At 43.0% G+C, this 26,482-nt stretch overlaps 2 protein-coding genes across 4 annotated transcripts in view; both read right to left on the bottom strand.

The window, feature by feature from the left end:
* The window catches only part of LOC119650117 (acyl-CoA-binding domain-containing protein 5), a 200,153-nt gene that overhangs the window by 152,303 nt on the left and 21,368 nt on the right, over positions 1–26,482 (bottom strand). The gene's annotated exons all lie outside the window — the stretch shown is intronic.
* LOC119650115 (uncharacterized PE-PGRS family protein PE_PGRS20-like) lies at positions 6,054–7,156 on the bottom strand. 2 transcript variants are annotated; one of them, XM_038052638.1, is made up of 2 exons: positions 6,998–7,156; positions 6,054–6,942 (listed from the first exon to the last, which is right to left on the bottom strand). In XM_038052638.1, the coding sequence occupies exons 1-2, from the start codon at positions 7,109–7,111 to the stop codon at positions 6,103–6,105; spliced, it is 954 nt and encodes a 317-aa protein (XP_037908566.1). In that variant the 5' UTR covers positions 7,112–7,156; the 3' UTR covers positions 6,054–6,102. The 2 variants fall into 2 exon arrangements, with proteins under 2 accessions (XP_037908566.1, XP_037908567.1); XM_038052639.1 differs by having other exon boundaries at positions 7,028–7,137.

Below are 26,482 nucleotides of genomic sequence, written 5' to 3'. Positions count from 1 at the left end.
GATTTATTAGCCGATGAATTGCACGAACTGTTTCTCCTAAACTTGGTGGTGGCAGTATTTGTCCGTCGTCTTCATTTGGCGGGACCTCCAACTCACCGATGTTCTGGTTGTTCAGTAGCTCATCAAAGTACTCAACCCATTGCTCCAATATGCCCATTCTGTCGGAAATCAGATTTCGCTCTTTGTCTCGGCAGGATGAGCATCGAGGTGTATAAGGCTTCATCCTGCTGACTTGTTGGTAAAACTTGCGCGGCTGGTGCGGTTGCTCCCTGTACTTTTCTAGTTCACAGACTTGTTGGTTCTCCCAGGCTTCCTTTTTCCGTCTGTGAAGTCGCTTCTCCGTTTGACGGAGTTCGTGATAAGTCTCTGCGCGTGCCCTCGTTCTTTGAGGATGCAACATTACTCGGTATGCGGCATTCTTCCGTTCCGTTGCTAGCTTACATTCATCATCAAACCAGCCGTTCCGACTCCTTTTGCGGCTGGGGCCAAGTATGTTTGTGGCCGTATTCATGATAACGTTCTTCAGGTGATTGTGAAGATCATTTGTTGATGCTTCATCTCCAGGTCCTCTGTTGACTGCAGTTATTGCGGCATCCATTTCCCTCTTATAGGTGTCGCGGAGGGTTGTGTTGTGGATGGCTTCAGTATTCACTCTCACCTGATTGTCAGAGGTGATTCTAGGTGGTATTGTTATTCGAGCTCGGAGCACCATGCCAACGAGATAGTGATCCGAGTCTATATTGGCCCCCTATATGTTCTGACATTCATCAAGGCTGAGAGGTGGCGGCGTTCGATCAGCACGTGGTCAATTTGGTTGAAGGTGGTCCCGTCTGGAGAGGCGCACGTATGTTTGTGGACCACTTTCCGCGCAAACCAGGTACTTCCAACAACCATTTCGTGTGACCCTGCTAATTGAATAGTCCGCAGTCCGTTATCATTTGTTTTTTCGTGTAAGCTATGGGAGCCAACGCATCGCCTGAATACGGGCTCCTTCCCTACTTGGCAGTTAAAATCCCCAAGTATGATTTTGATATCATATCTGGGACAGGCTTCGAGGGTTCTTTCTACTGCCTCATAGAAGGTATCCTTCTCCGACTCTCCAGTCTCTCCTGTAGGGGCGTGAACGTTTATGAGGCTTATTTTTCTAAACTTGCCTCGCAAGCGCAGAATGCATAGCCGTTCGCTTATGTTTTCAAAGCCGATAACAGCAGGTATCATTTTTTGGCTGACTAAGAAACCTACTCCGAGCACATGGTTTACTGGATGACCGCTATAATATATGGTGTAGTGGTTCTTCTCCAGGAAACCGGTCCCTGTCCAACGCCTCTCTTGCAACGCTGTTATATCAGCCCTATATTGAGACAGAGTATCGGCTAGCTGCTCATCAGCTTCATCTCTGTACAGGGAGCGCACGTTCCATGAAAAAATACGCAAATCGTTATTCCGTTGTCGTCGTAATCCAGTCTGACGTGGGAAGTAGTCGCTTGACCAGAGCTGCGAGTAGAGAGACGCCCCAGTTGTCGCCACTCCGGTACTCTGCTTGATAGTGATGGATAAAATTCTACGGATATTTGACAGGAGTGGAGTGAAGGTGATGCCATATGCCAACTGGTTAAGAAGGCCTATGCAGTGTTCTATGCCTGCCGAATGTATACAAATTTATCTCATCTCAATGTACGGATCTGTTTTGCGGGGGGCGGCTCTGAGTAGGAAATACAGTAGAATCAAGTTTAATAGGTTTCAAAAAAGCGGGGATCCGCACTACTGCTCGGCAAATGCCCTGACTGTACTCCTGTGTCTCCTCCTCCTGGACCTCGACACTAAATACGCTATAGTCCAGTGCTATTAAACTAAGTAAGTTCGGTTCATGAAGGATGAAACCCTAGGGCTATAGTAACAGCTTAGATTAAGTATCTTGGGAACTGTGGACATTCCCAACGGATTACGACATCGCAAATCGAGCTTGCTTCACGCTTTACATTTGCACGACATCAAGTGCAATGATAATGAAACTGAAGCACAGTCTCACTGAAACCTGAGACTGTGCTCCACAAAGGAGTGAAAAATACAAACAGAAGCCGAGCTTGAAAAAAATTTTGCAGTGGGCTTATCGACCAGGGTAAGCGGGAAACCGGTGACATATTGCGAGATTATGGTACAACATTTTTCACCAACGGATCAAGATATTATCTGGATTCGGTGGGGCAGTCTGCTCGTATATGCAAAGTATAGCCGGGTCGTATGGTCTTCCAGAATTCACCAGTGTATTCCAAGCGGAAGTACTACCGAAACTGGAAAGCCTTTCGATAGCTGGGGCAAAATTCGAGCTCATTCTCACCGACAGTTAAGCGGCTGTTGAGACTTTCTACTCAGTGGCGACATCGTCCAGTGCATGAACACACTGAAAATAATCCTCCTCCTATGGATTCCCAATCATAGGAACACAGAGATGAGTGCAGCCATACCATAGCCAAACCGACTACAATTTTGCTCTCTTTTTATTTCAAAACCCCACAAGGGTATAAATTACATTGTTAGGAATGGGTGGACCTGAGCCCGCCATCTTCTTAATGGCGCCCCGCATCAGTTTGAGACGCAACTCGCTCCTTTTGTTTAGTGCACGGACTACTCTTTTCTTGGGCATGTGACCAATACTTTAAAAAAAAATTGGAGAAATTGATTCTACCCTGCAATCGAAACTGACCACTCACATCAATTGCTAAACGCTACAAGCAGACTATAAAAATCCGAGCCAGCTGGATTCTGTTCGCTTTACCCTCCCCACAGGTAGCATAGGAGCATAGGAATTTGTAGCATCAAAACGGTCAACTGTGGACACCTCGGGGCCACTAATATCTACCCATCATCTACATCGAAAAACAAGTGGGTGCCCTTTACCATTGCTGATATTGAATGCATATACTTTCCGCTCCTGCTTACGTTAGCCACTATATAATTGTTACCGTCTTCTACCAAGTGGAGATGGAAGTTGGAAATTTCTCATCATGAAATTGGGACCTAAAGCACATTTGTTCAGTTGTCTGAGCATTTATGGAACTATGATAACTGCGTTGTGCACAGCACTCAAAGAATTTCTTATCCAAATCCCTTGGTAAACATTAGGTGATTTCCAGATTGACCTTCGAGAACTCAAACTCTGTTGAGGAGACACCACCACCGGAAGGAAGGAATAATCAACAACTGGCCGCACGTCCTTTGGGATTACGAATATGATTTGCTTTTCAAAGGGTTAGTCATGCAAAGCGCTCAGGTACAAACCCTCGAAAAAATGGTGACCATATTCTGGACGAGAATGTATGTCATTCTACTGTAGCAATTAACACAATCCATGAAAAGCGTTTGAGTAACCGAAACCTTTCTTTCTGTATTACTAACAAATATTTAATCTTAGCATAGGTTTCGAAATTTAGCACTGACAAAGGCGACAAGTAACCCAAACATGCATATTTGCAAAAAATACAGATCCTTTACAAAGCAAAAGGAAGAGGTTTCGGATTAATTTTAATAATTGGAGCCTTGTCTACCACAAAGCTGATGGAATTGTCATAAGGTACTGCTTAAAATCAGCTGACTGAACAAAACAATCTTGATGAGACTAACACATTTAGTCGCCAAGCTTGCTGCATTATTCCATTCCCGTCAAGACTGCGCTGAAGGGAATGAATTTACTTAAGGGGGTCATCCCGTGTGTCGGGTTGGAGAAATCGATTTTTTTTTTTGCATGAATTGTATCTATATATAGTGGAGAATATGTGGGCAAAGGGATTTTCCGATATTCCGAGTCCTTCAGAAATTACAGGGTTAAACAGGTAAGGAGTTTGCAGCCGCGGCTAGAGTACTCGATGAGAAAGAGCATCGAATCTTCTTTTATCTGTTAGTTTTTTACCTGAGCCTTATAAATTTGAACACAGGTATAAATAAAAAAAGATGGAAAACCAGTCAATTGTCTAAACTTATCTGCTGTTTGGAATAAAAAGGATAATCCAGTATAGAGTGAGCAGTGAAAGGCGTTCAAGTTATACTCAGTTATATTTTGTTGTAAGTATTGTGCTGTTTGTGTGCTCAGTGATTTTTTTAAATGGATCGTACGAAGGGAGATCGCTTTAACGTTCAACGTCACGCTCGCACTAAAAAATGAGTATTTCATGGGAATCGATACTTATCAGAGAAGAAAAAGGACTTCGCATCAACATCAGCAAAGAAACTTTTAGCAAGCATGAACATGGATGTTCCAATTGCGACAAGTTTTGTATATTGTATATTGGATTTTGCTGGAGTTTTCTCCGGTATTTCCGCAAATAATAAAATATACGTACTAGTAAAAAAGGAATACGTAGGACATGTCGAGAAAAGAATGGGAACGCGGCTTAGAAATGCAAAGAAGAATCACAAAGGCATTGGTGGAAAAGGGGCTGGAAAACTTACCGATAAGGACCTCACTACATTTTCTGGGCTAGCTATTCGTTGACACGCAAATTCGATAGAAGGAATGAAGCAAGAAATTTGGGAAACTTTCTTCCATAAATGTTCTACAGACGAAAATCCTCAGCATCAAAATTGTCCAGCAGGCGAGGACAGTTGGTGCAAATGGCGCAAAGCGGAAGCTAAAGGAGAACTGGATAGTTTTCACCACGAGAAGGCACTTTTGACTGAAGAAGTTCAAACAGTCATCAAACCAATCTTCGAAGATTTGTCACGAGATGATCTCTTGAACAGATGTTTAGGAGCAGAAACCCAGAATAACAATGAGTCGTTAAATGCATTGATCTGGACTTTCGCTCCTAAACACCTTCATTCTGGGGCCAAGGTCGTAGAAATAGCCACTTTTCTGGCTGTAATTATTTTCAATGAAGGACTCAGTGGCATTCTCAAAATCCTAGAGACAATGGGATGTCAAGTTGGTCACATATGTCAGGTTAATGCCGACCGCCGTAATGAAGCGCGAATTTGGCGGTCCGAACCACGACCGACTGACTTCGCTAAAAGAGCCACAATTGACACCAGAGAGCAACAATCGGCCTTACAAGACTTTTTTGAAGAAACGGAGGGTGCTCTCTATAGACCAGGTGTAGCAGATTAATGGTGAGTTAAAATTTTACTGTTGATAATCACATTTAAATTTTCAAATGCGTTTTTCTCGAAACAGCATCTTGAAAATCGGCTGCCACCATAGCTCAAAATCTATCCAACCAGATTCTTTGAAATTTTCACGGCTTCTTTAGTACATATTTCTACGGTCCGCAAACTAGGATAATTGTAATCGGATGGGTAATTTTTTTTTTATTCATAAAAAAAGCCGTAAAAAAACACCAAAATCCAAAAAAATAAGTTTAAAAGCCCACCAAAAATTTACCTTTTAATATTTTCCAATTATCCTAGTTTGCGGACCGTGGAATATTGTCCACATTAAAATGCCGTTTAGTTTTTTTCCCTCAGATGAACACAGCGCCCTCCAGCGTGGCAGCAGAAAAACACCTTTTTTTGGAGATGGGTGCATAAATTAACACGTATTCCAAAAATTAGCCACGAAATCAAGCTGAAAAATTTACCACATATACTAGAGATATCAATAAACATATGGTGAAAAAATCACGTTTCTATCTTTATCCAGTCCTTCAAAATATTTTTTCAAAAAAACGGCCTTCACACGGGATGACCCCCTTAAACTCCTGTCACCAGGTGAAAATCTTTATAAAGGTATTAGAACGCGATAAAGCCGCAATCGTATTGCCTCTCAAAACCTGTGACTGAAACCGCTAAACCGACATTCTTATCATCTAACAAAGAGGATAATACGACCTCTAACAGGAAATTGCTCCTTTAACTGTTACTATTAGCCATTATCTGTAGCCAATGTAGGAAACAGCCAAGTAGACAACCTATATTTCATAACAAACCTTCAGAACCGAGCCATTTTATAATAAACACAATCTTCACAAACCTAGTAAAGTAGTAGGGTACCAATTTAAACCATAACAGGTAATGCAGAGACTGCAGTCAGTTGCACTAAAATTCAAATAAAACATACTCCTATGCATTGCTTATCTATTTGGAAATGACAACCCATTCGGTAGAAAAGATTTATCCGCGTCGATTTCTATATCGATTGCGTCGACTGGGAGTCCTACGGTTGCGATTGCGGCGGTTGGGTCCATGGCGTTTATGTGGTCCTCTTTGGCGATTTGGACGCCACTTGTTACGAAGTTTCCGGGCTTTTCGCGCTAGACGTGCGCGTGCTGCACGTTCTGCACGTTGACGACGACGAAGTGCTTCTTGAAGCCGAAGACGCTTAAGCCGCTGAAGAAGCCGAAGTCTCCGGAGTCGCCGAAGTCTTTGGAGCCGACGAAGACGAGCGGCTTTACTATTAGTATTTCCACCACTGATTCCGGTACCAGTTCCAGAGCCGCTTCCGGAGGCGCTGCTGTCGTCAGTATTGCCTGCGTCAGCGGAAGCCGCTGGAGTAGTACTGCCTTCGGTATTGTCACCGTCGGTATTGCCGCCGTCAGTACTGGCACTGTCTGTACTGCCCCCGTCAGTATTACCACCATCAGTATTTCCACCGTCGGTATTGCCGCCGGCGTCAGAATCGTCAGCATTGTCAGTATTGCCGTTGTCAGTCCCATCGCCGCCCTCAGTACCGTCGCCGCCATCAGCACCATCGCCTCCGTCAGTACCATCGCCCCCGTCAGTACCGTCGCCGCCGTCAGTACCGTCACCACCTTCAGTACCATCGCCGCCGTCAGTACCGTCGCCACCGTCAGTACTGGGGCCGCCGCCAGTACCGTCGCCACCGTCAGTACTGGGGCCGCCGCCAGTACCGTCGCCACCGGTAGGACCGGGGCCGCCGGCGGTTGCGTCGCCACCGTCAGTACCTTGGCCGCAATTACTTGCTCGTCTTTCACGAACTAATTGTAATTTATCCTGAATATGGACCAATCGTTAGCATAATTACCTTTACTTTTCCTTCGAAACACATCTTGACACTAATTCCCCTTAAGATACTTACATCAAAATCAAGAATAGATGCCGACCAAATAGTTGGTAAAAATAAGACCAACCCCAAAAAAATAAATGGTAAGGACTTCATCATAAGACTGAATATGTCTAACCAACGAAGCGAAACTCTTTGTATAAATCGAACGATTGCCCGCGCTTTTATATGCTCCAATTTTTCAAATCTATTTGTACAACTGTCGATTCCTCCTTTATACAGGCAGTTAAAAAAATTACAAATAGATACGGCAAATAAAAAATTTCATGTGAAAGATGACATTCTCCTAACGAAGTATCAACTTCAGGAATTTGAACCACCAAATAAACTTTCAGAAAAAATGGCGAATATTAGAGCTACAGCGTTATAATTCTGAAGTTACAATCTCAGGATTAGACCTTTCATCTCCTCTTCAAATTGGTGTTTGAATGTTTCACTGTGTTTTTAAGGTTTTGTATAAAACAAAACCATATTAAAATCGGCTTACAATCTGTCTGTCTGTCACACTCACTTTTCTCAGAAACAGTTGTATCAATTGGCACCAAATTTGATGGGAAGATAGGAACTGTGAACTGTGGATTCGTTCAAATACACGTAAAGCGTTCTGTTTTAGATGCTATCAAGACCCTCTATGGAAGAGATTTTATGCAGAACAACGAGAGTTCGAACCAACTTATGTCAAAAATTACACCAATGCACTTGAGTGGAACCTCTGCCATCGTTGAGACTGCAGCCCATGTAGCAACCTGCGTCTTCAATGAAAACATGAGAATCAGTAATGAAACAGCTCCTGAATAATAATAATAATCGTTGGCGCAACAATCCATATTGGATCAGTGCCTTGAAGTGTGTCATTCCGTAACGGTACGCTACAGTATCCTGTAGGAGGCAATCTGGTCAGCATTGCGCGCGTCCGAGATTATTACCCCGATTTGACTCAGGTACTCATTCGTAGCTGAGTCGGCTGGTATCCGACATCCAGTCACGATAGCAAATCCCTCCGCCACCAGTGAGGTTTAAACCGCGACCTTCCGCTACGACAGCCCAGCACTCTAACCACTTGAGCTAAAATTACTGCACCTTTCCTTTCGAAATTTTGAACACCATTTCTGTACATAATTTACGATATAAAGCAGAAGAATTTTCTTTCAAATTTGTATACATCAAGGGAAGCCGTCAGGGATTTAGGTACAATACCTGTAGCTGACAATATTATGGGAACTACAACCACCCGCTCGAGACGCCAAATTTCTTTGATTTTCCGAGCCAATAGCTCATAGTTCACCTTCTTCTCCACGTATTTCCGTTCAATGTTGCTATTATGGGGGATAGCAACATCAATAATATACGCGGAGCGACCCGTCTTGTCAACTAACAGTACGTCAGGTTTGTTGTGTGCGGTATGGCGATCAGTCAGAACTTGCCGGTCCCAATACATGCTGTAAGCAGAACTATCAAGTACTGCTTGCGGCTCATATCGGTAAACCGGACATGTTCCCGTGATCAGCCCATGCTTATATGCAAGGTTTTGATGGATAACCTTACACACAGCATTATGCCTGGTCATGTATTGCACCGGTGCCATAACAGTACAGCCAGAAATGAGATGGTCCAACGTCTCTAACGCCGAACCACACATTCTGCATTAGTCGTTCTCCAGCCGTTCTTTCATGATGAGCTTTTTATAAGTTCGGGTAGCGACCACGCCATCCTGAATGGCACACATGAACCCCTCCGTCTCAGCAAAGAGCTCCCCAGCACACAGCCATCTGTTCGACAGATGCAAATCGACAAATGGCTGCCAAAGACAATTCACGTGTTTACCGTGCATTGCCTTCGACTTCCATTCATCAATCCACTCTTGGTCCGACTTCACCCCGCTCAGAGGATTGAAAGATCGATCCTTCAAGTTAAGTGGAGTCAGTACACAGTCTGCCTTACAGACAGCGGCATGCAAGGGACTCGCCTGCTCTTTGCTGTAAAAATAAGCGCGCAGCGAGTCGACTTGGCGATGATGTTGTGCCGCCACGTCAACCACGCCCCTACCTCCGATGTCACGAGGCAGGTTCATCCGCTCCACGGCAGACTTTGGATGATGCATTCGGAATTTGGACATAGTTGTCCTTATCCGCCGCTGGACGTTTTCCAGATCGGTCTTCGTCCATGGCAATATTCCGAATGCATAAGCCAGTGAAGAGATAGCGAATACATTCTTCCCCGAGAGATGCGATTTCAGCACCAGCTTTACAGGTCGCAGGAATTCGGACAGCAGAGCTTCTTTCAGATCACCAACTCGAGCATGGGTTCCTTGCTGAATTCCTAGGTACTTGTAGAAGTCTGTCTCGGTCATAGCTTCGATGTGGAGGTCACCAATGCTATGTCCGGCATGCGGCTCGTGATGACCTTTGCGGATGGCGGATTCGACATTTGTCTAATCCAAACTCCATCCGAATATCACGGCTGAACATGTCTATTATTCGCAACAGACTTCTGAGATGGTTGTCAGTACCAACATACAGCTTGATGTCATCTAGGTACATCAAGTGTGTCAGTTCGTACTTAGCACGTAGGCCAGATTTTATTGCAAAACCATGCCCTCTAGCATCATTCAGTAGCCATGAAAGGGGATTCAGTGCCATACAAAACCAAAGAGGACTCAATGAATCCCGCTGGAAGATGCCCTTCCGTATACGGATGGGCTCTGAGGTATTAGCACCCTCAGATGTACGCACCGATAAGGTGGTATGTCACCCTTCCATGACTGTCGCCAAAAACTTTATTAGTTTCGGATCAATGCGATACAGATGTAGGATGTCGATTAGCCAGGTATGCGGAACGCTATCAAAAGCCTTGGCATAATCGATATAGCAACTGAAGAGGTTTCTTTGGCCACTAGTTGCTTGTCCTACAACTACCGAGTCGATAATGAGTTGCTCTCTGCAACCCCTTGATCCAACTCGGCAGCCCTTCTGCTCCTCGGACAGAATGTTGTTGGTCTCGAGGTGCGCATTGATCCTTCCACTAATAATGGACGTGATGAATTTGTAGAGGGTTGGTAAGCAAGTGATCGGTCTTGTGTCTGCGGGGTCCTGCACCGTGTCCTTCTTAGGGATAAGGTAGGTAATCCCCGCAGTGAGGAAAGGTGGAAATTTCTCCGGCCGACTCATGACCATGCCAACCGACTGTGTACGCTGGTAAATTTCTTATACCAGAAATTCTGCACCCGATCCAGACCTGGGCCCCTCCAATTCTTCGAGATGTTTATGGCTCGTCGAACTTCCTCTTCGGTAACATCCGCAAAATTCATGCCAGGTGTATTGGCATGGCGAGTGCCGTCGGCGGTGATCCACTCAGCATGCTCAGCAATCTGGGCAGGTAACCCCCAAAGTCCACCCCAATACTCTTTCGCTTCCGTCACCGAGAACTGTATTGTCTGGGCGCTCTGTTGGGATTCGTTGGGAGATCTGAAAAAGCTCCGCTGGTTCCTCGCGTATGTTGCATTCTGGACACGTCTGGAATAACTTTCGCCATACCGTCGTAACCGACTGCATATGACAGAAAGTTTCTGTTTTAGTGTGTCCAGAATTTCAACAACGGGTGTCTCACAGGGGATGGCATAGTTCCGGTAAACCCTCTGCACTTTGTTTCTCACCCGTCGAGTGGCATTGCCAGTGCTGATCTGAATCAGTCTAGCAATTTCCTGCCTTAGTGAGTCCCGCGGACATTCCAGACGAATTTTCCATGGTGGATCTCTTTTGTCACTCAAACCAATAACACGAAAGCGAATCTTCTGACCGTGCAATCTGATAGCCGCAACTGCACCACAATACACAAGTGATTGTAGTTGCTCCAGCGACATATCAGCACACAGTCGAGATGCAATCTCATCATTGATTTGAGATAGCATTTCCGGAGTTGCTGGAGATGCATAGAGCCTGGGAATACCTGGCCTATGCAAAGGATCCATATCCAAGAATTCTATACACGCTCTTTGGAATTCGTCCCGAACCTCAGTGGAAACCACAGCTGGACGGTGGAGAAGAGTGCTTCGGCGAGTACTGAACCTGTTGCCTGCAGTGCGGCGTGGTATTGTTGATGCCGCCGCCTCTGCCGCGCTCCATCGACTCTCGGTCACCAGTTTCCCCGATAACCTCAAGTCGAACACGTTCCCTGATGGTGGCCGGGATTGTGTCGCTGCGAGTAATAAAGCGGTACTGGTCTGCGACTCGCTGCACAGTCACGTGCGCGAATTGCGGAAAACGCTCGACGAATCTCTGGTGCAACAAGGGGCGGTAAGATGTTGTACCTGCCCCCGCCATTATTTCGTAGTAGGAGCGGATGATGAAGAGGTTCATTTCTTCAGTCCATTTCATCCGCTTCCTACGCGAACCTGCTGAAGTGGTCGCCACAGATTGTGGCGAAACAGCTGCAGCAGGCGGAGCTGTGCTCCTGGTCGTGGTAGCGCCTAGACGTCGAACCGCCCCACGACTAGCGGTTTCGACGCCGTGCTGTCCATTACGAGAGCCCGACCCAGTCACCAAGTCAGATGACTCCTGCCGGTTATCCGTACCGGACCTTAAATTTCTCCTTCTTCCCATTTTTGGTAGTGCATTTTATCCCTAGCTGCCAGGTGTTGAGATAGCTTCCTTAGTGAGTAATCTGCAAGACTGCAAAGTTCCTGCACTTTCTTCACCTACCCCCTGAGACGCTGCGGTGGCGTACAGCCATTCAGACTGAAGCTATCCATCCCTCCTCCTTTCACAACCGGGCTTGGGACCGGCTTCGGCGGATATTATACTATTATTATTATTATTATCAACGATATTGGCAGCTACGAGTCACAGTAGCCCTATAGAGGAGCGCTGCCTAGTCCTGGATGGTCGCAACCGCCATTAAATATGACCTCCGATGGGTCTTTCGTCTACATTGGCAACTTGACTACAAATTCGCCGATGGCTAATAACGAAAATCCATTCAAAAAAGCACGGGTTTACTAATCATAGAGCTGATGAAATGCGTCGGCGCAAGGAACATTGTACACCACGCCATTAAAAATCAGTTGCGGGCTATACGGACTTCTTTTAACAAAGCCCTTGAAAAACTCGGCAATGGTTTCCTAACACTGCCAAAGGAGACAACGCACGCATACACTATATACCTACATACGCACATGTCTGTTTGGCTAAAACACTAAAACAAAATAATTCTTTGCGACCCCATTCATATGAACTCACTTCCTTACGGTCTTGGCGAATTGATATGTGATGATGACGTCATACACGTTGTAGAATGCATGAGATCCACCAAAAATGGCAAAGTATCACCCAAAAATTTTGTTAATAGTTTTATTTTCTTCAAACTGTGTTAATTGTGTTACGTCCATGCCAAATTTTGTACTTCTGCAAAGGACATAAGGGGAGTTGCCGAGTAAATTTTTAAAATGTGGAAATATACTGTTTTCAACTTTATTTGTGCAGATATCGGAACCGGATGTATTTTGAAGTCTAGATTTCATAGAAATGCTTTTGTGTGATTTTTTTCAGATTTTTCGGTTGGATAGGTCCTGAGAACGGGACCTGTTACACTTTTTGATGGTCAAATTTTCAGCCCCCACTCCCCTATGTTTCACCCGATCCATGGGGAAGAGCGTAAAAGTCAGTTATGTCCGCAATAAAAGGCAAAAGTTCTCCTCCTATTATATGCCCTAAATTATTGTGAGAGACAGTTTCGACATTGTTCCCACAACATCCGGAAAGAATATTCCCAATGATACCAATGAGGGCCGAAGACATCCCTCCAGTACCGCAGCCCCCGGCATTGATCGAATACTCAACAAGGCGCTGAAACTGGCAATGAGAATGGTACCGAGCATGTTCGCACGGATATTTATAGACTGCCTAAAATAAGGGTCTTTCCCTGCAGAGTGGAAAATACAAAAGCTTGTGCTGATACCGAAGACAGGTGAGCTGATGGGTGAACCAACATCCTATAGACCTATCTGCCTTCTGAATACAATAGGCAAGGTCCTCGAGCGGGTAATCTATAACCGGCTATATCCATTTAGATAGTGGCGGATATTAATCAAATAGGCAGTTTGGGTTCCAGATGGCTCGGTCTGCGGTTGATGCTAACAAACTAGTTTTTGAGCTGAGTTGAGAACGCGTTCAATTCTGCCAGATGGAACCATATCAGCGAAGCGCTCATTGCGGCACAAACGCCAAAATACATATTAAATATAGCCTTCGATTACTTCCGACAGCGCAAGCTACTTTACGAATCGGACGAAGGGTTGAAGATATACTAAAATCGGCAGGAGTTTCGCAGGGGTCGGTTCTGGGCCCTTTGCTATGGAACTTAATATATAATGGCATTTTACGACACCTAGTAGCTAAACAACCCGTTGTCGTCGGATTTGCGGATGGCATTGGAGTGATTATAACATCCGAGGAAGTACAGATATATGCAAACGAGATTATATGGACAATTAAGTGTTGGCTTCAAGACCACGGGTTGGACCTTGCCGAACACAAGACGGAGTTGGTGCTCCTTACAGAGCGGCGGAAACAAACAACTGTTGAAATTTGCATCGGGGCGCATGTTGTTAGCTCTCAGCCATCGCTGTAATACCTGGGTGTAACATTTGACTCCAAGCTGCGCTTTAAACCCCATTTGGAGCTTACTGAGCAAAAAACGGTGACTATCAGCTCAACACTGGCAAGGGTGCTTCCAGATGTAGCTACAAACTGGAAAAGACAGAGGAGACAGAAAAGCGCGGTTCGCCGCATAGAGACGAAATGTGACCTAGCTAAAGAGAGCTGACTCCGTCCCGTGATGTGGTTTCACGCGGCTTGGAGGGAGTCGCGAGTGGTTTTAGCGGGTAAGAATCCCACACGCTGGCCGGTTCAGGCCTGTATCTTTTGAAGATTTCCACCTCCTCAAAAAAAAGACAGACAAACGGTAAATCGATTTTAAAAAGAAGCCTAGGGGAGCCAACAGGTATATGAACCCGACAACCACAAGGAACGACCGCACCAGGCACAGAAATTTTATCAGCAAGTCAGCGGAATAAAATCGTATGAACCTCGATGCTCACCCTATGGGCAAATTGCACGAATGGGTTATGTATTATGATTAGTTGGTCCTGCCAACTACAGACCACCACTAAACATGAAAAAAACAGTCCCTGCAATTCATCGGCTTAAGAAACAAAAGTCGTCAGGAGCCGATGGAATTACAGCCGAACTGGTTAAGAACAGAGGACAGCAATTACATCAACCTATTCAGCAACTTATGCTCATAGTTTGGAACAGCGCATCAATCCTAGATGCAATGAAAGAATTAAATTGATTCAAATTAAACTCAACCATCGAAAACCGCAAGCTCATCATTTTAGTTATAACAGGTTTTATGTATTTCCTACGTAAGAATGTTTGAGTGTTCATTCGACTCAATTGCATCTAGCTCCTAATGTATTTAGTATGCAGACTATTCACTTTAATCTGATCCTGACATTCAGTCTTACATTGCAGTAAATTTGCACAAAAGAGACAATTTTGGCCTATTGTGACTTAGTTAATAATAATTGGATTCTCAACAAATTTAGAATTATCATGTCCTATATTATAACCTAGATTACGCAACTTGATAATTCTAGGATAAGCTGCGGGAGGGTTTTATGTCAATTTTTGGAAAATATAAATATATACTGTTATTAGTAGCTTACCGTTGAGTTTCCTGCTCAAAGCCGCTAACTCAAGTGCCTCCTTAATGCCCTCCTGTCTGGACCTAAAACCAAGGAATCGCGAGAGGTTATGTGGTCTTCAGAAGCCTTAAGACCACCAAGTAGACGCTAGTAGACGGTACACTTTCGGCATTCCCCAAATAGGACGCACCCTTCGCCGTGATCATCGATGCCTCCGACATCGCAGTATACGCAGCTCTTCATCAGAAGGTGCAACTGTGGGTTTTCTCCTCGAAACAGTTGAATCGCGCTCAACGGAATTACAAAACTTACCATCGCCGATCGCATCAAATACTGTCTCTGTCGAGAGTGGAATTCACGCTTTGGTGTTGCAACCACAATAATCACAGACCAGGGAATGCAGTTCGAATCAGTTCCCTTCTAGGAGCTTGGCAAGCGCCCCGGTTTCGAACATCATCGAGCAACTGCATACTATCCGCAGTCCAATGGAATGCAGAAACGTTCGCGTCGGTCACTAAATCCCTCTATTATGGCACGTAATGATCCGTTCTAGTCGCAGGTCTTACCTTTCGTTTTGCTTGACCTCCGTACAGTCACCCACGAAGAGTTTACAGCCAGCCCTGCTGATCTGCTGTACAGGGAGAACATACAATCCCCCGGCGGGTCCCCCACAAGAGAGATGATCTTGGAGAAACCGTGGTTAACACCTCTACGAACCACCAGGAAATCCAAGATGGTCTCCTTAGACAGACTGCAGCCTCTCTTCTAGAGGGTAGGCATCACAGGGAGGAAGAGTGAGCGCCGCGTCCGTTTTGACGTCTGCCAGTCAACCTCTGCGGCAGGGTAACCACGCCACGGGTTTTCTTGCCGAAATCCCACAGTTGGGGGCGGAGTGCTGTGGCAAAACGTTATTCAAAATTTTCCAACTGGGTAACTGGATCCAAGAAGTCAACGAAAACGGAACGCTTTTCCGTTGTTTTAAAAAAGAAAAAGCGATTTGCATTCGCCTGTCATTGTTATTAATTTATTTATTGATTTATATTGTTTATTATTTATTCTTATTATACCGATAAAGAATATATGTAAATAAAAGTATATAAAATTGAAAGTTAATAAAGTGGTACTAAAATTCCATAAGCTACTTTATAATCCGGACGATGGGTTGAAGACGGACAAAATGACGGTAAGTGTTCCCCAGGGGTCTGCTCCCAGTCCTTGGTTTTGGGCAAAAAACAACAAGCATCAGCTCAACATTAGCAGAGATGTCTTCAAATATAGGCAGCCCGAAACACAGCCGATGATTAATTTTATCGCTAGCCATCACGCGGCATCAATGGGGTATCAACGCTAAACAGCTTCAAACAATTTGAAAGTGTATATCGGCTAAGCGCTCTCCGAACATGCTGCGCATACTGGACAACATCGTATGAGGCCAAATGTGTAATTAGGGGGATGATCTCGATGTGGCATGAGAAACAGGAAGCGAGCTTGAGTAACATAAAGCAATAAGGTCATTGGCTGTGTAGCAAACAGGTTGGGACCAACAGACGAAGAATGGTCGGACACAGAGGCATATCCCGAGCATAAATTCGATTAATGGGAAATCAGACTGATCCACAAGAGCAAACAGGAACAATTATGTAAAGTTATTTCCACCAAAGACGGTCACAAGCCCGTTCGAGAAAAGGAGAGAGGGCCACTATCGTCACTAATGCCATTATGTTCGTATTTTTTTTTTTTTTTTTTTGAGAATGGTGGGGTCTTAAGTCCGCATCAATTTGATGCCGGATCGGACCAAATGGGGACCAGCTTACTTCCTCTTTTTTTGGTCCACGGACCCCTCGTTTAGGGCTTAGCAGCCAAACTTTAAAAAAAAATGTTGGGCGGTGACGGCTTTACGGTTTCTTACCAGAGCAGAGGCAAATCGTCAGACGCTGCCTCACCTCTGCCCTGGGAGCAGCGTGACCGAAGCGGCTCGCAAATGTTGAGTGCTCCTTTATATAATTCGCAGAACACGACATGACATGAATTAAGAATTCTCAAAAAAAATATTTTCAGCTCTGGCCAAGCTTTGGTCAATAGGATTGGCGGATTTGCGCTCAATATAATTCGTAGTTATGTCGTGTTCTGCGAATTATACAAAGGATCACTTAACATCTGCGAGCCGCTTCGGTCACGCTGCTCCCAGGGCAGAGGTGAGACAGCGTCTGACGATTTGCCTCTGCTCTGGTAAGAAACCGTAAAGCCATCATCGCCTAACATTTTTTTCAAAATGTTCGCTTTCTCCAATTTGACCGAGGCTCTCAAACTGGCTATTTTCACGATCCGACTGTCGTGCTCTAGTGAGAGAACTACCTTTCCAGCTGGACGATAAACACCCTGAACAGCTCATTGACGAATATTGATGAGGAGAGGGCTGTTATTAAAAACGCTCTCCAACGGAAATGAAATTATTGAAAAACAAATCGATGATCTTGAAGAAAGCTTTTATGGGTGCCACGAGAGCAGCTGAAAATGACGCGGTTGAGCTCTGATACCGTGACAAATCCCGGGAGCTAGAATATCACAGGTATCGCGGCAAAAGGCAATTTACCTTTGCAATCATGTCTAAACCGTATACCACATCATGAAAGAAATTACTGTGAGTGATCCAGTCAGGGACGTTAATGACAGGCTATTCATCCACGAGGACGAACAGCTTAAAAGGTGGAATGGAGATGCTATCCCCACGGTTCGCAACCATATAACAACGGGCGAAACTCCACGTCTCGTGCATGAAATGGCTCACTGCAACGGATGGTCTACGTCTTTAAACAGAACCAAAATTATATTTGCCATCAAAGCAGTTGCAGAGCTCTTGCTTCTATTTATTTGAAAATCCCGAAAATCTGAAATCTTTCTTACGAACTAAAAGAAGAAAGCGATTGTTAAGATCCTGTAGAGGAGCATTCGTATTGAGGGCAACTATCGAAGGGATATTTGTACATTTCCTACTATCGCAAAGGTAATAGGTAAATAATCCTGGACCAAATCAAAAAACAACTCAAAACCTTCATTGTTAGAGGAGGCTGGTTGTATTTTGCTCTGCTAGCTCCTGTACAACACGGATTATTTTGTATGTGTCCGGAATTGTCGGTCGCCACAAGTCCAAACAAGTCGGAATACTGAAAGCCGGGTGCTTCGGGTATAAAGGTTTGGTGTTCATTTTATGTGAGAAACTTGCTATGCACGATTTTCCGTTCGTACATAACTAAGAATACAAAATATTCCGTCATATTTTGCCAAACCCCAAGATGCACATATGTACATGCAAATCAACGACATAAACACTATGTTCACCCTAAATAGACAAACATTGCCTATTAGCGCATGACAATGCATGCATATATACAGTCGGCAGCAATCGTATTCGTATGAAATATTTCTTTTGAGACACTATAAAATAAAAATTGTTCTTCGCGACAGTTATAACTGAAAATGCACACCTAAATTCATTTATGTCTTAGTTATATACAGAAGATCACTTATGCTGTGAATTTTTTTTTTCCTAAATTCACCACAAACTGTACTTGACGAAAGAACAGCAATTAACAAAAATCATGATCGATACTCGACGACGCATTCGTATTCGTACGAGCAAAAAATGTCCCGTTATATTTCAGCTGTTGAATTTTTGGGTATATTCTTAGAAATGATTTCTGTTCTAGAATTTTTCTAGCACTCAAAAACGTCATTGTAGTTCGAAACAAGTGTTCGAAGTGATAAAAAGTGCAGGATGGGCAGAAAAGGCGAGGAAACTTCAATAGAGACCCGTGAAATCGTTGTATCCCTACATAATCAGGGAAAATCGTTAAGCGAGATAAGTAATATCGTTGGTCGAGCTAAATCAACGATTCAGTATATAATTCAAAAGTACAAGTCGGAGAATATGCTGGGAAATAAGCCGAGAAATTTAGGACGAAAAAAGTTGACACCGCGAGACGAACGTTTTATTTTAAGGCAAATAAAAAAAAATCCTAAGGAATGTGCTACAACGATAACCGCAAGACTCCACCAACATTTTAATAAAATAGTTTCTGTTGATACCGTCCGAAGGACACTTAAAAGGTATGGTCTCTTTAACTCTGTACCAAGAAAGAAACCGTATATCAATAAAGTAAATAGAATTAAACGGTTAGATTTCGCGAAAAGATATATTCACAAGGATTACGACTTCTGGAAACAGGTAATATTTACAGACGAAAGTAAATTTAATATCATCACCTCGAACGGAATTGGAAAAATTTGGCGAGAGAAGAATTCAAGCTTGCATCCGAAGAACCTAATACCCACCGTAAAGCATGGCAGAGGATCTGTTATGGTGTGGGGGTGTTTTTCTGCAGCAGGAACGGGCAATTTGCATTTCATTGATGGAATAATGGATGCTGCCAAATATGTGAATATCTTAAAATGTAATTTAAACCCAAGCGCGGAAAAATTACGAATACAAGATAACTTTATTTTTTATCAAGATAACGATCCGAAACACACGGGTCTCAATTCGCGTTTATGGTTACTTTATAATTGCCCTAAAGTATTACAGACACCCCCCCAATCACCGAACATTAATCCGATAGAACATTTGTGGTCGGAAATTAAAAGAGGGTTAAAAAAATATAATATAAAAAACGCGGCAGACTTGAAAGATGCAATCGGAAAAGAATGGAGTGCAATATCCCCTCTATTTACAGAAAAATTGGTGAGGTCGATGCCAAATCGATTAAAACATGTTATTAAAAACAAAGGCTACCCGACTAAATACTAAATGCTTAATTTTCTCGTTGTTTTTTCTCAAAATTCATAACGTACGAATACGAATGCGTCGTTTAGTTATACGACAGTTTAACTGAATACTTAATTTTTGGATTTTATTTTATTGTTGAGTAATTGAATTTGAATATTATTTTGTAAATTTAATTGGATTTAGATATTGTATTTAAATAAAATTTACGCAATGTAAAAATAATGTTTAAAATTCTTTATTTTTTCATGATTACTTAATTTTTTCCCTCAATACTCACGGTGTACGAATACGGATGCTGGCCTCTGTATGTGTGCATCTAAATTGATGTAATGCATCTTCACGCATTTCCACTTTACTCCGTGCACAAGAGCATACATATATATGTTAGGCACGTAAATTGAAAAACACTGGTAATCAGAACACACATGTCTATTATATTGGTTACTACCCAGAAGCTTTATTAGCATATATGTACATGTACATACACATGTCTACCTGGAGTAATTGACAATGAAATGCGAATAACTAAAAAAAATCAAAAAAGGAAAACTAAAACGTTCCCAGCGACCTCGCCGTTCATATAAATTCATTGTATATAATGATGACGTCATACATGTCTTGGGTGCCACAAATTTATCTGAAATGCGAAACTTTGATCTTCTATAACTTTGTTAATAATAATCGGGTTCCCGATTCCCCTCGATCTTTTCAGGATTATGTTCTATATTATCGTCCATGTTGATGTCAAATTTCGTACTCCTGGGATAAACTTAAAGGGGGCTTTCCGGTCAATTTTCAAAACATGGTTATATACTATTATTAACTTCATTTGTGCAGATATCGGAATGGGATGTATTTTGAGGCCTAGATTTCATATAGTTGCATTACTGTGATTTACTTCGGATTTTTCGATTGGGTAGGTTCTGAGAACGAGACCTGTTTCACTTATCTCACTTACCTCCCCTATCTCCCCTATGTTTCACCCAATATCAGAAAAAATACCAGTTTCGAAAGCCCTTTCATTCGATATCCCACATGACCATGTTCTTTGAAAAGAAAATGTACATCCTCCTTTCGCATGTATAGGGATCCCCCCTTAAAATTCAACATAAAATGGCGCCACTCACTGCATGTAAAAGGACACACAGACCACATGTGCTCCTCAAATTTCGTAACAATTAGTTCAGCCGTTTCTGAGTAAATCGGGTGTGACAGATAGACAAGACAGACAGACATTGAACCGATTTTAATAAGGTTTTGGGTTTACAGAAAACCTTAAAAAGGGTCCGATAGTTTTGTAAATTCTCACCGACACTTCTTTTCGTTATCAGTGACGGATTATGACCGGTGACCCCGGGTTTTGAGGGAGCAAGCAAAGATTCACTGGAGATTATAAACAAAACCAAAGTTCTCTTTCTCTCCAAGGACACACGGGGCAAAAAGGTCGATGAAGCATTCCTTCTTAAAAATCAGCACCAATGATGCTTCTGCGTGACTATGCCGGCAAAGAGTTTAGGAATAACCATATATAATATTCAATTTCCAAGAAGTCGACAGGACCAAAGAAATTTTCAGTTTATACAACCTGCACGATTTTTTTTATACTTTTTCATGATAATCCAGCTGTGCACGCGCTTTCATTTATTTTTCTTTCAAATTCACAACTTTCATTAGATAATATCTGCGAAAAATAAAGGCAAATGGCCTAACCATTTGAATAATTGAAAAGCGCATACACATAAAAAGTGAACATTTAAAATTCATCTGTTTCTTCTTGGGTAGCTGAAGCATTCTTACTTTAAATTTCAGAAGCTGTTTTCCACACTAGAAATTAACTCCATTAAACCAAATATACACCTTTTTCAAGTTAATTCTTGCTTAATGTCAAAACAGTGCTGACCCAATTAATTCCTGAATCTACAAAACCGAACTGGTGAATAGCTTGAAGATGCAAGATCAAGACATCATAGTAGACGCATTTCGACTTCCAACAAAACTCTCTTTCTACCGATTCAGCAAAGATGCATGCGTTCTAGCGCTATGGAAAAGATGTCCCTCTCCACCGAAGCAGCGCACGCAACATTCTGTAAGAGCAGGATGCTCTTTAGGTTTTTTCGGAGCCCGATTTTAATTTCATTTTCATGCCTGATGGACAATGTTAGTATAGTCCTCACTTCATAATAAGCGAGTCTCCTGGCAATCAGTGCTAACGTATATCAAGCGATCCGTACATTATCAAGTACCCATCCAGAATCGTGAACCCTTTGCGCAGTCCACGCATCAAAATCTGCCACTAATTTTTGACATCAGAGCGCCTAACATCTGCTCATATTTGACAAGTGTACCGGTAAGTGGAGCATAGCAACTGTATGTAAGTTTCTTGTCACCTTTCTTCTTGTGAATCTCGTTTCCATATGTTCAATTACATTCCCGAAGGCCTGTTCTCTGCATAGCGTTACTAGGCCTGTTTGACCATTGGCCCAGATACCAAAATCATGTTTCCGATATAGTTGCCTGTTTGATTTCATTTCTAGGTATCCTTCCCTTAGCCAATTTTTATCCACCGGTAGCCTAACCCGTTGGGGAGTTCCGTCCTCACGTACTCGAGGAGGGCGATCAGATCAGAGTCTGCAAGGGACTCATCTGAAGTGGCTCTGTCACCAAGCCTCACCGGAGGTTATCTGGTACCACGGGAACCGGGATGGCTCCCTGAGAGCATATGCTCCAGGAGAATTGCCCGTACCCCTTAGTTGCGGCAGAGGTGTTAGATAGGCCTTGCATCTACTGGTATGAATGCTGAGCCTGCACTCAGTATAAACCAGTACCGCTGTGCTAGTCATGGCGGGGCTTTGATTGTGGTCAGAAAATCAATCCATGTCCGAAGAGGACCGTGGGATTATGCCTACACGGCAGGTACTCACGTTAAACCCCCAGGCCTTCATCCACCGGTAGCCATTCCACCCCCACCTACGAAATATGCATATAAGCTTATCCATACCCGCATATCTCCCGATGGGAACATATGCACGCTTACCCGCAAAGAGAGCCGCACCTGATTGGAGGTTTGGAAACTCCACTCAGTAAGTTTTGTACCCAAATCAGGCTTGAAATATGAACTGACATAAAGATTGTCCGCTGTGGGTAAAACTTAGGGGAATCTTCTAAGAAAAACAGCACTAACTTGTTCGAGAACCTAATATTGCTGTTGCATGTTTGAAGATCTATATATTCCTATAAAAATAATATGAAGAACAAAAAGAACGAAGTGATCATTGCAAATACAGAACCAGGTGGACTGAGTAAAAAATTATTTGAGTAAGTGCAGTCAGGCAAACGCCAATAATTTTTGGAAAACACAGTGGTATAACATAGAATGTAAATATGTATATTGACTGGAAATAGTAGCAAATTTCATGGTTATAAATAACCCATCTAAACAATGCCACATCAGTCATACCATTGTTTGATCACTCATTTTTTAAATCAAAAAAATTTATTTTTTTAGATGATAGTGCAGGTTAAAAAGTTTACGTAACTCATTCCTATAAGCCAGAACTTGGCACGCCAATAGTTCATAATTTCTCATCCCAAACGTAATTGCGACGGTAGCGCTAAGTATGTTGTGCTGATGATATAGTCACCCCATATCATAAGCAACTTCCCTTGAAAGTCATTATATTCCCACCAGCGTTAGCAATAGTGAGATTTCCTCCAAATTAGGTAGTATCACACTCAATAGTACAGCCCTTATTACTACTTGATTATTCTAGGATAAACTTAAGGAAGGTTCCCAGGCAATAGCTAGAAAATATAGTAAATATGGTGATATACTATTATTAACTTTATTTAAGCAGATATCGATATGGAAAGTATTTTGAGGCCTAGATACCATGTACGTGGACATATTTCTTTTCAGATATTTAGTTTGGGTAGTTTCTGGGAAAAGATCCTTGAAGTAACTGACCTTTTTTTGGACCACCGCGTTCCTCCCTTTTGCAACCGGTTTCGGAAAGTACTAATCGAGACCCTTCATTTGATACCCCACATGAATATACTCGGTGGAAAAAAACTTACACCCCCTTTTTACTTGTATGGGGACTCGTCTCCCCCTTAAACCCAACATGGAACTATGTTGCCCACTGTATGCAATGGGATTTATTGGTGCACTCTTCTACCAAATTTCGTATCAATAGGAGTAACCGGTTTTGAAATAAAAGGTGTAACAGACAAACAGTAACCCGATTCTAATGAAGTTTAATTTTACACAAAACCTTAAAAAGCAGTTGATGAAAAAAAGTAGGTTCAGTTAATGGTTGGTACTATAAAATGGAATGCACCGGTTAGCTAACTATCACTATTACTAATTAAGGACCGCGCCCTCACTAACCACAAAATTGCAGTAAACACTAAACTGGCACAGCGCATCAATAAAACGTGAGCGATATCAGTCTTTTGTAATGAGCATCGATTCTTCCCTGGGCTTCCCGAAAGTTTGCTCTTTTTTCAATCGTTTTTCGCCATTTGTATATCTGCAGCCTAAAGAATACGATTTCGACAGTAGTATTGGTTCAGTTACGTAGCCTCTTACCAATTTTTCTTTAGACTTTATCCCGTTCAGTCACGAGGCTGGTTCGTCTCGATGGATTTTTCTCGGTAGTAGACATGATGAGGTCGAGAGGGTCTCAAATCATCACCAAGCGTATCTAGTATTCGTTGTATCGAAGGGCCTTTTGGTCGTTCCTCATCAACTTCGATACTCAGACCTGCAGAAAATGAGTTCTGGTCAGTACGAATTACATGACCATACTATCGAAAACGCCCCTTTTCCAATTTTTGCAAGATCAGTACAAGTCCATGTGGATCGCGGATGTTCTCATTTCAGATAGGACAATGGTGTGTTACGCCTTTAGTCTAACACAGCATCTTTGTCTCCACTACCGCGACACGCTTTCTCACAAAAGATGAAAAATAACTCTGGTAAATATGTTTCGAAATGTTAGGTCGACTAAAATAGATATTATCCGTATAATCAAGGCACTGAGCTCTTCTATGTTCGCTAAACACGGCAGTATAAAATACATCCATCAAAGCAAAAAGGGGGAAATACAGTGACCGAAGATTATCTTGACATACTCCCTGTGGACTTAGAATTCCTTCAAGATCCCGCATTATCCAAATATTTCTGCGATGTGATTTCCAAAAGAAAAGAGATTCTCTTTTGCAGCAATCTCTACTTCTTTAATCACAGTGGAAGCATTGTTTTTCCATGCTCGCAACATTCTCCAAAATGCGCTCTTTCTACAATTTGAACGATAGCACATTCTGGACCTAAATCAATTGGTGAAACCTGGAGAACATACCTTCTCCAGCATCCGAAATAAATGAAGAAGTCATCGACCAAGATCGATCGACATTTGTGTCCTCAAAAGCACAACAGCAACACGCAGACCTTAATGTTGATATGTAACAAAAGAAGATTGCTTCATTATTTTCTCTTAAATTATTAAGCTTATTCTTATTATACAATAGACTAATTTTAGATTTTTCCTATTATAACATTCCCTAAATTGAAAATTGAATTTTGAAATTCAATTTTTAATTGTCTAATTATACGAACCTTTATCAAAATCTATTGAACTATTATGCGCCACCTAACAGACTAAATAAGCTTTATTTTTGCATTTGTAATGTATAAAAAGCTTCCAAATATATTTAATGATCTGAAGCTCTTCTGAGCTACAAAAAGCTGAAAATGAATCTGAAAAGTTGTAAAAAAAGTAGTTGCAGTGGTGAAGCGAATGCGGTCGACAACGTTCCTCCAGAGGAACGTCAGCAAAGGCATCAAAAACGGGCTGATGGAACTGAAGGAACTATTGGACCGCATCTCCTTCTATAGGCGAACGTGGAGAATAGCGGAAGACGATTGGAGAACAGAAACAGCCATACTCCCCGCTGAGAACACTGCTTGCGTCAAACGGACCGCAGATAGCCCACTGCAAAGCGAACTGCGGGAAAAAGCGAAAAGAGGACGAGGTGCCTGAAGGAGATTTTATCGAAGTAGTTTCCATTGCCAAAAAAAGGAAGCCGAAGAAGGAAAAAAGGAAACAACTGACTACGCCACCAGAGGAACGTCTGTCCAAAGACAAGGAGACTGCCAACCAAAAGCCAGGAGCAGAAAAGACGAGGAAACGAAGAAGGACTAGACCGTCGGCTCTGCTCATTAAGCCGACGGAAGGCAAGACATTTGCGAAAGTTCTTAGTGAAATTCGCTACAGGATGAAACCCGAAGGCAACGGAGCAGAGATCAAGTGGCGGAGTTCTCGTCGAACTGGGCTCATAGACGACTAACAAGAGTACGTTCTGTGAAACGGTCAAGGGGTTATTGGGGGAGAAGACTCTTATTTCCAGCCTAGAGCCCATGTGTTGTCTAGAAATCCGGAATCTTGACTGCCTCACAGAAAAGGTCGAAGTGGAGGAGGCGATACAGCGTGAATGTCCAGAGGTAACCAATGCCCGGCTAGGTATCACCTCTGTAAATACTCGAAGCCAAAAACTCGCCGTGGTGGAAGTCCCCGAGCAATATGCGAGGAAACTCCGTAGCAGCGGGAGATTCAATATTGGATGGGTAGTATGCAGGGTGCGAATGCGGATAATCCCCACCAAGTGCTACAGGTGTTTGGACTATGGGCACACGTCAGCAGCTAGCAAGGGACCGGGCAGAAGGACAACATGCCGGAGATGTGGCCAAGCGGGTCATCAAGCGAAGACCTACAATGAAAAGAGTTGCGTGGCGCGTCTCGTGAGAGCGTCACACACACTGCGGACTCGGGACGGTGTCCAATCTTCAGGGCGGAATTGGAAAGGTCTAGGGTGTGAATGACATGATCCGCATTTTACAAATTAACATACACCGGAGTGCAACCGCTCACCAGTTGCTAGCACAGTTCGCTGCGAAAGTAAATGCTGATCTAGTGCTAATTAGCGA

The sequence above is a fragment of the Hermetia illucens genome, chromosome 2 (assembly GCF_905115235.1).
Source record: "Hermetia illucens chromosome 2, iHerIll2.2.curated.20191125, whole genome shotgun sequence".
NCBI lineage: Eukaryota > Metazoa > Arthropoda > Insecta > Diptera > Stratiomyidae > Hermetia > Hermetia illucens.
Note: the sequence above shows the minus strand (reverse complement) of the source record. Positions and strands in the feature narration are given on the sequence as shown.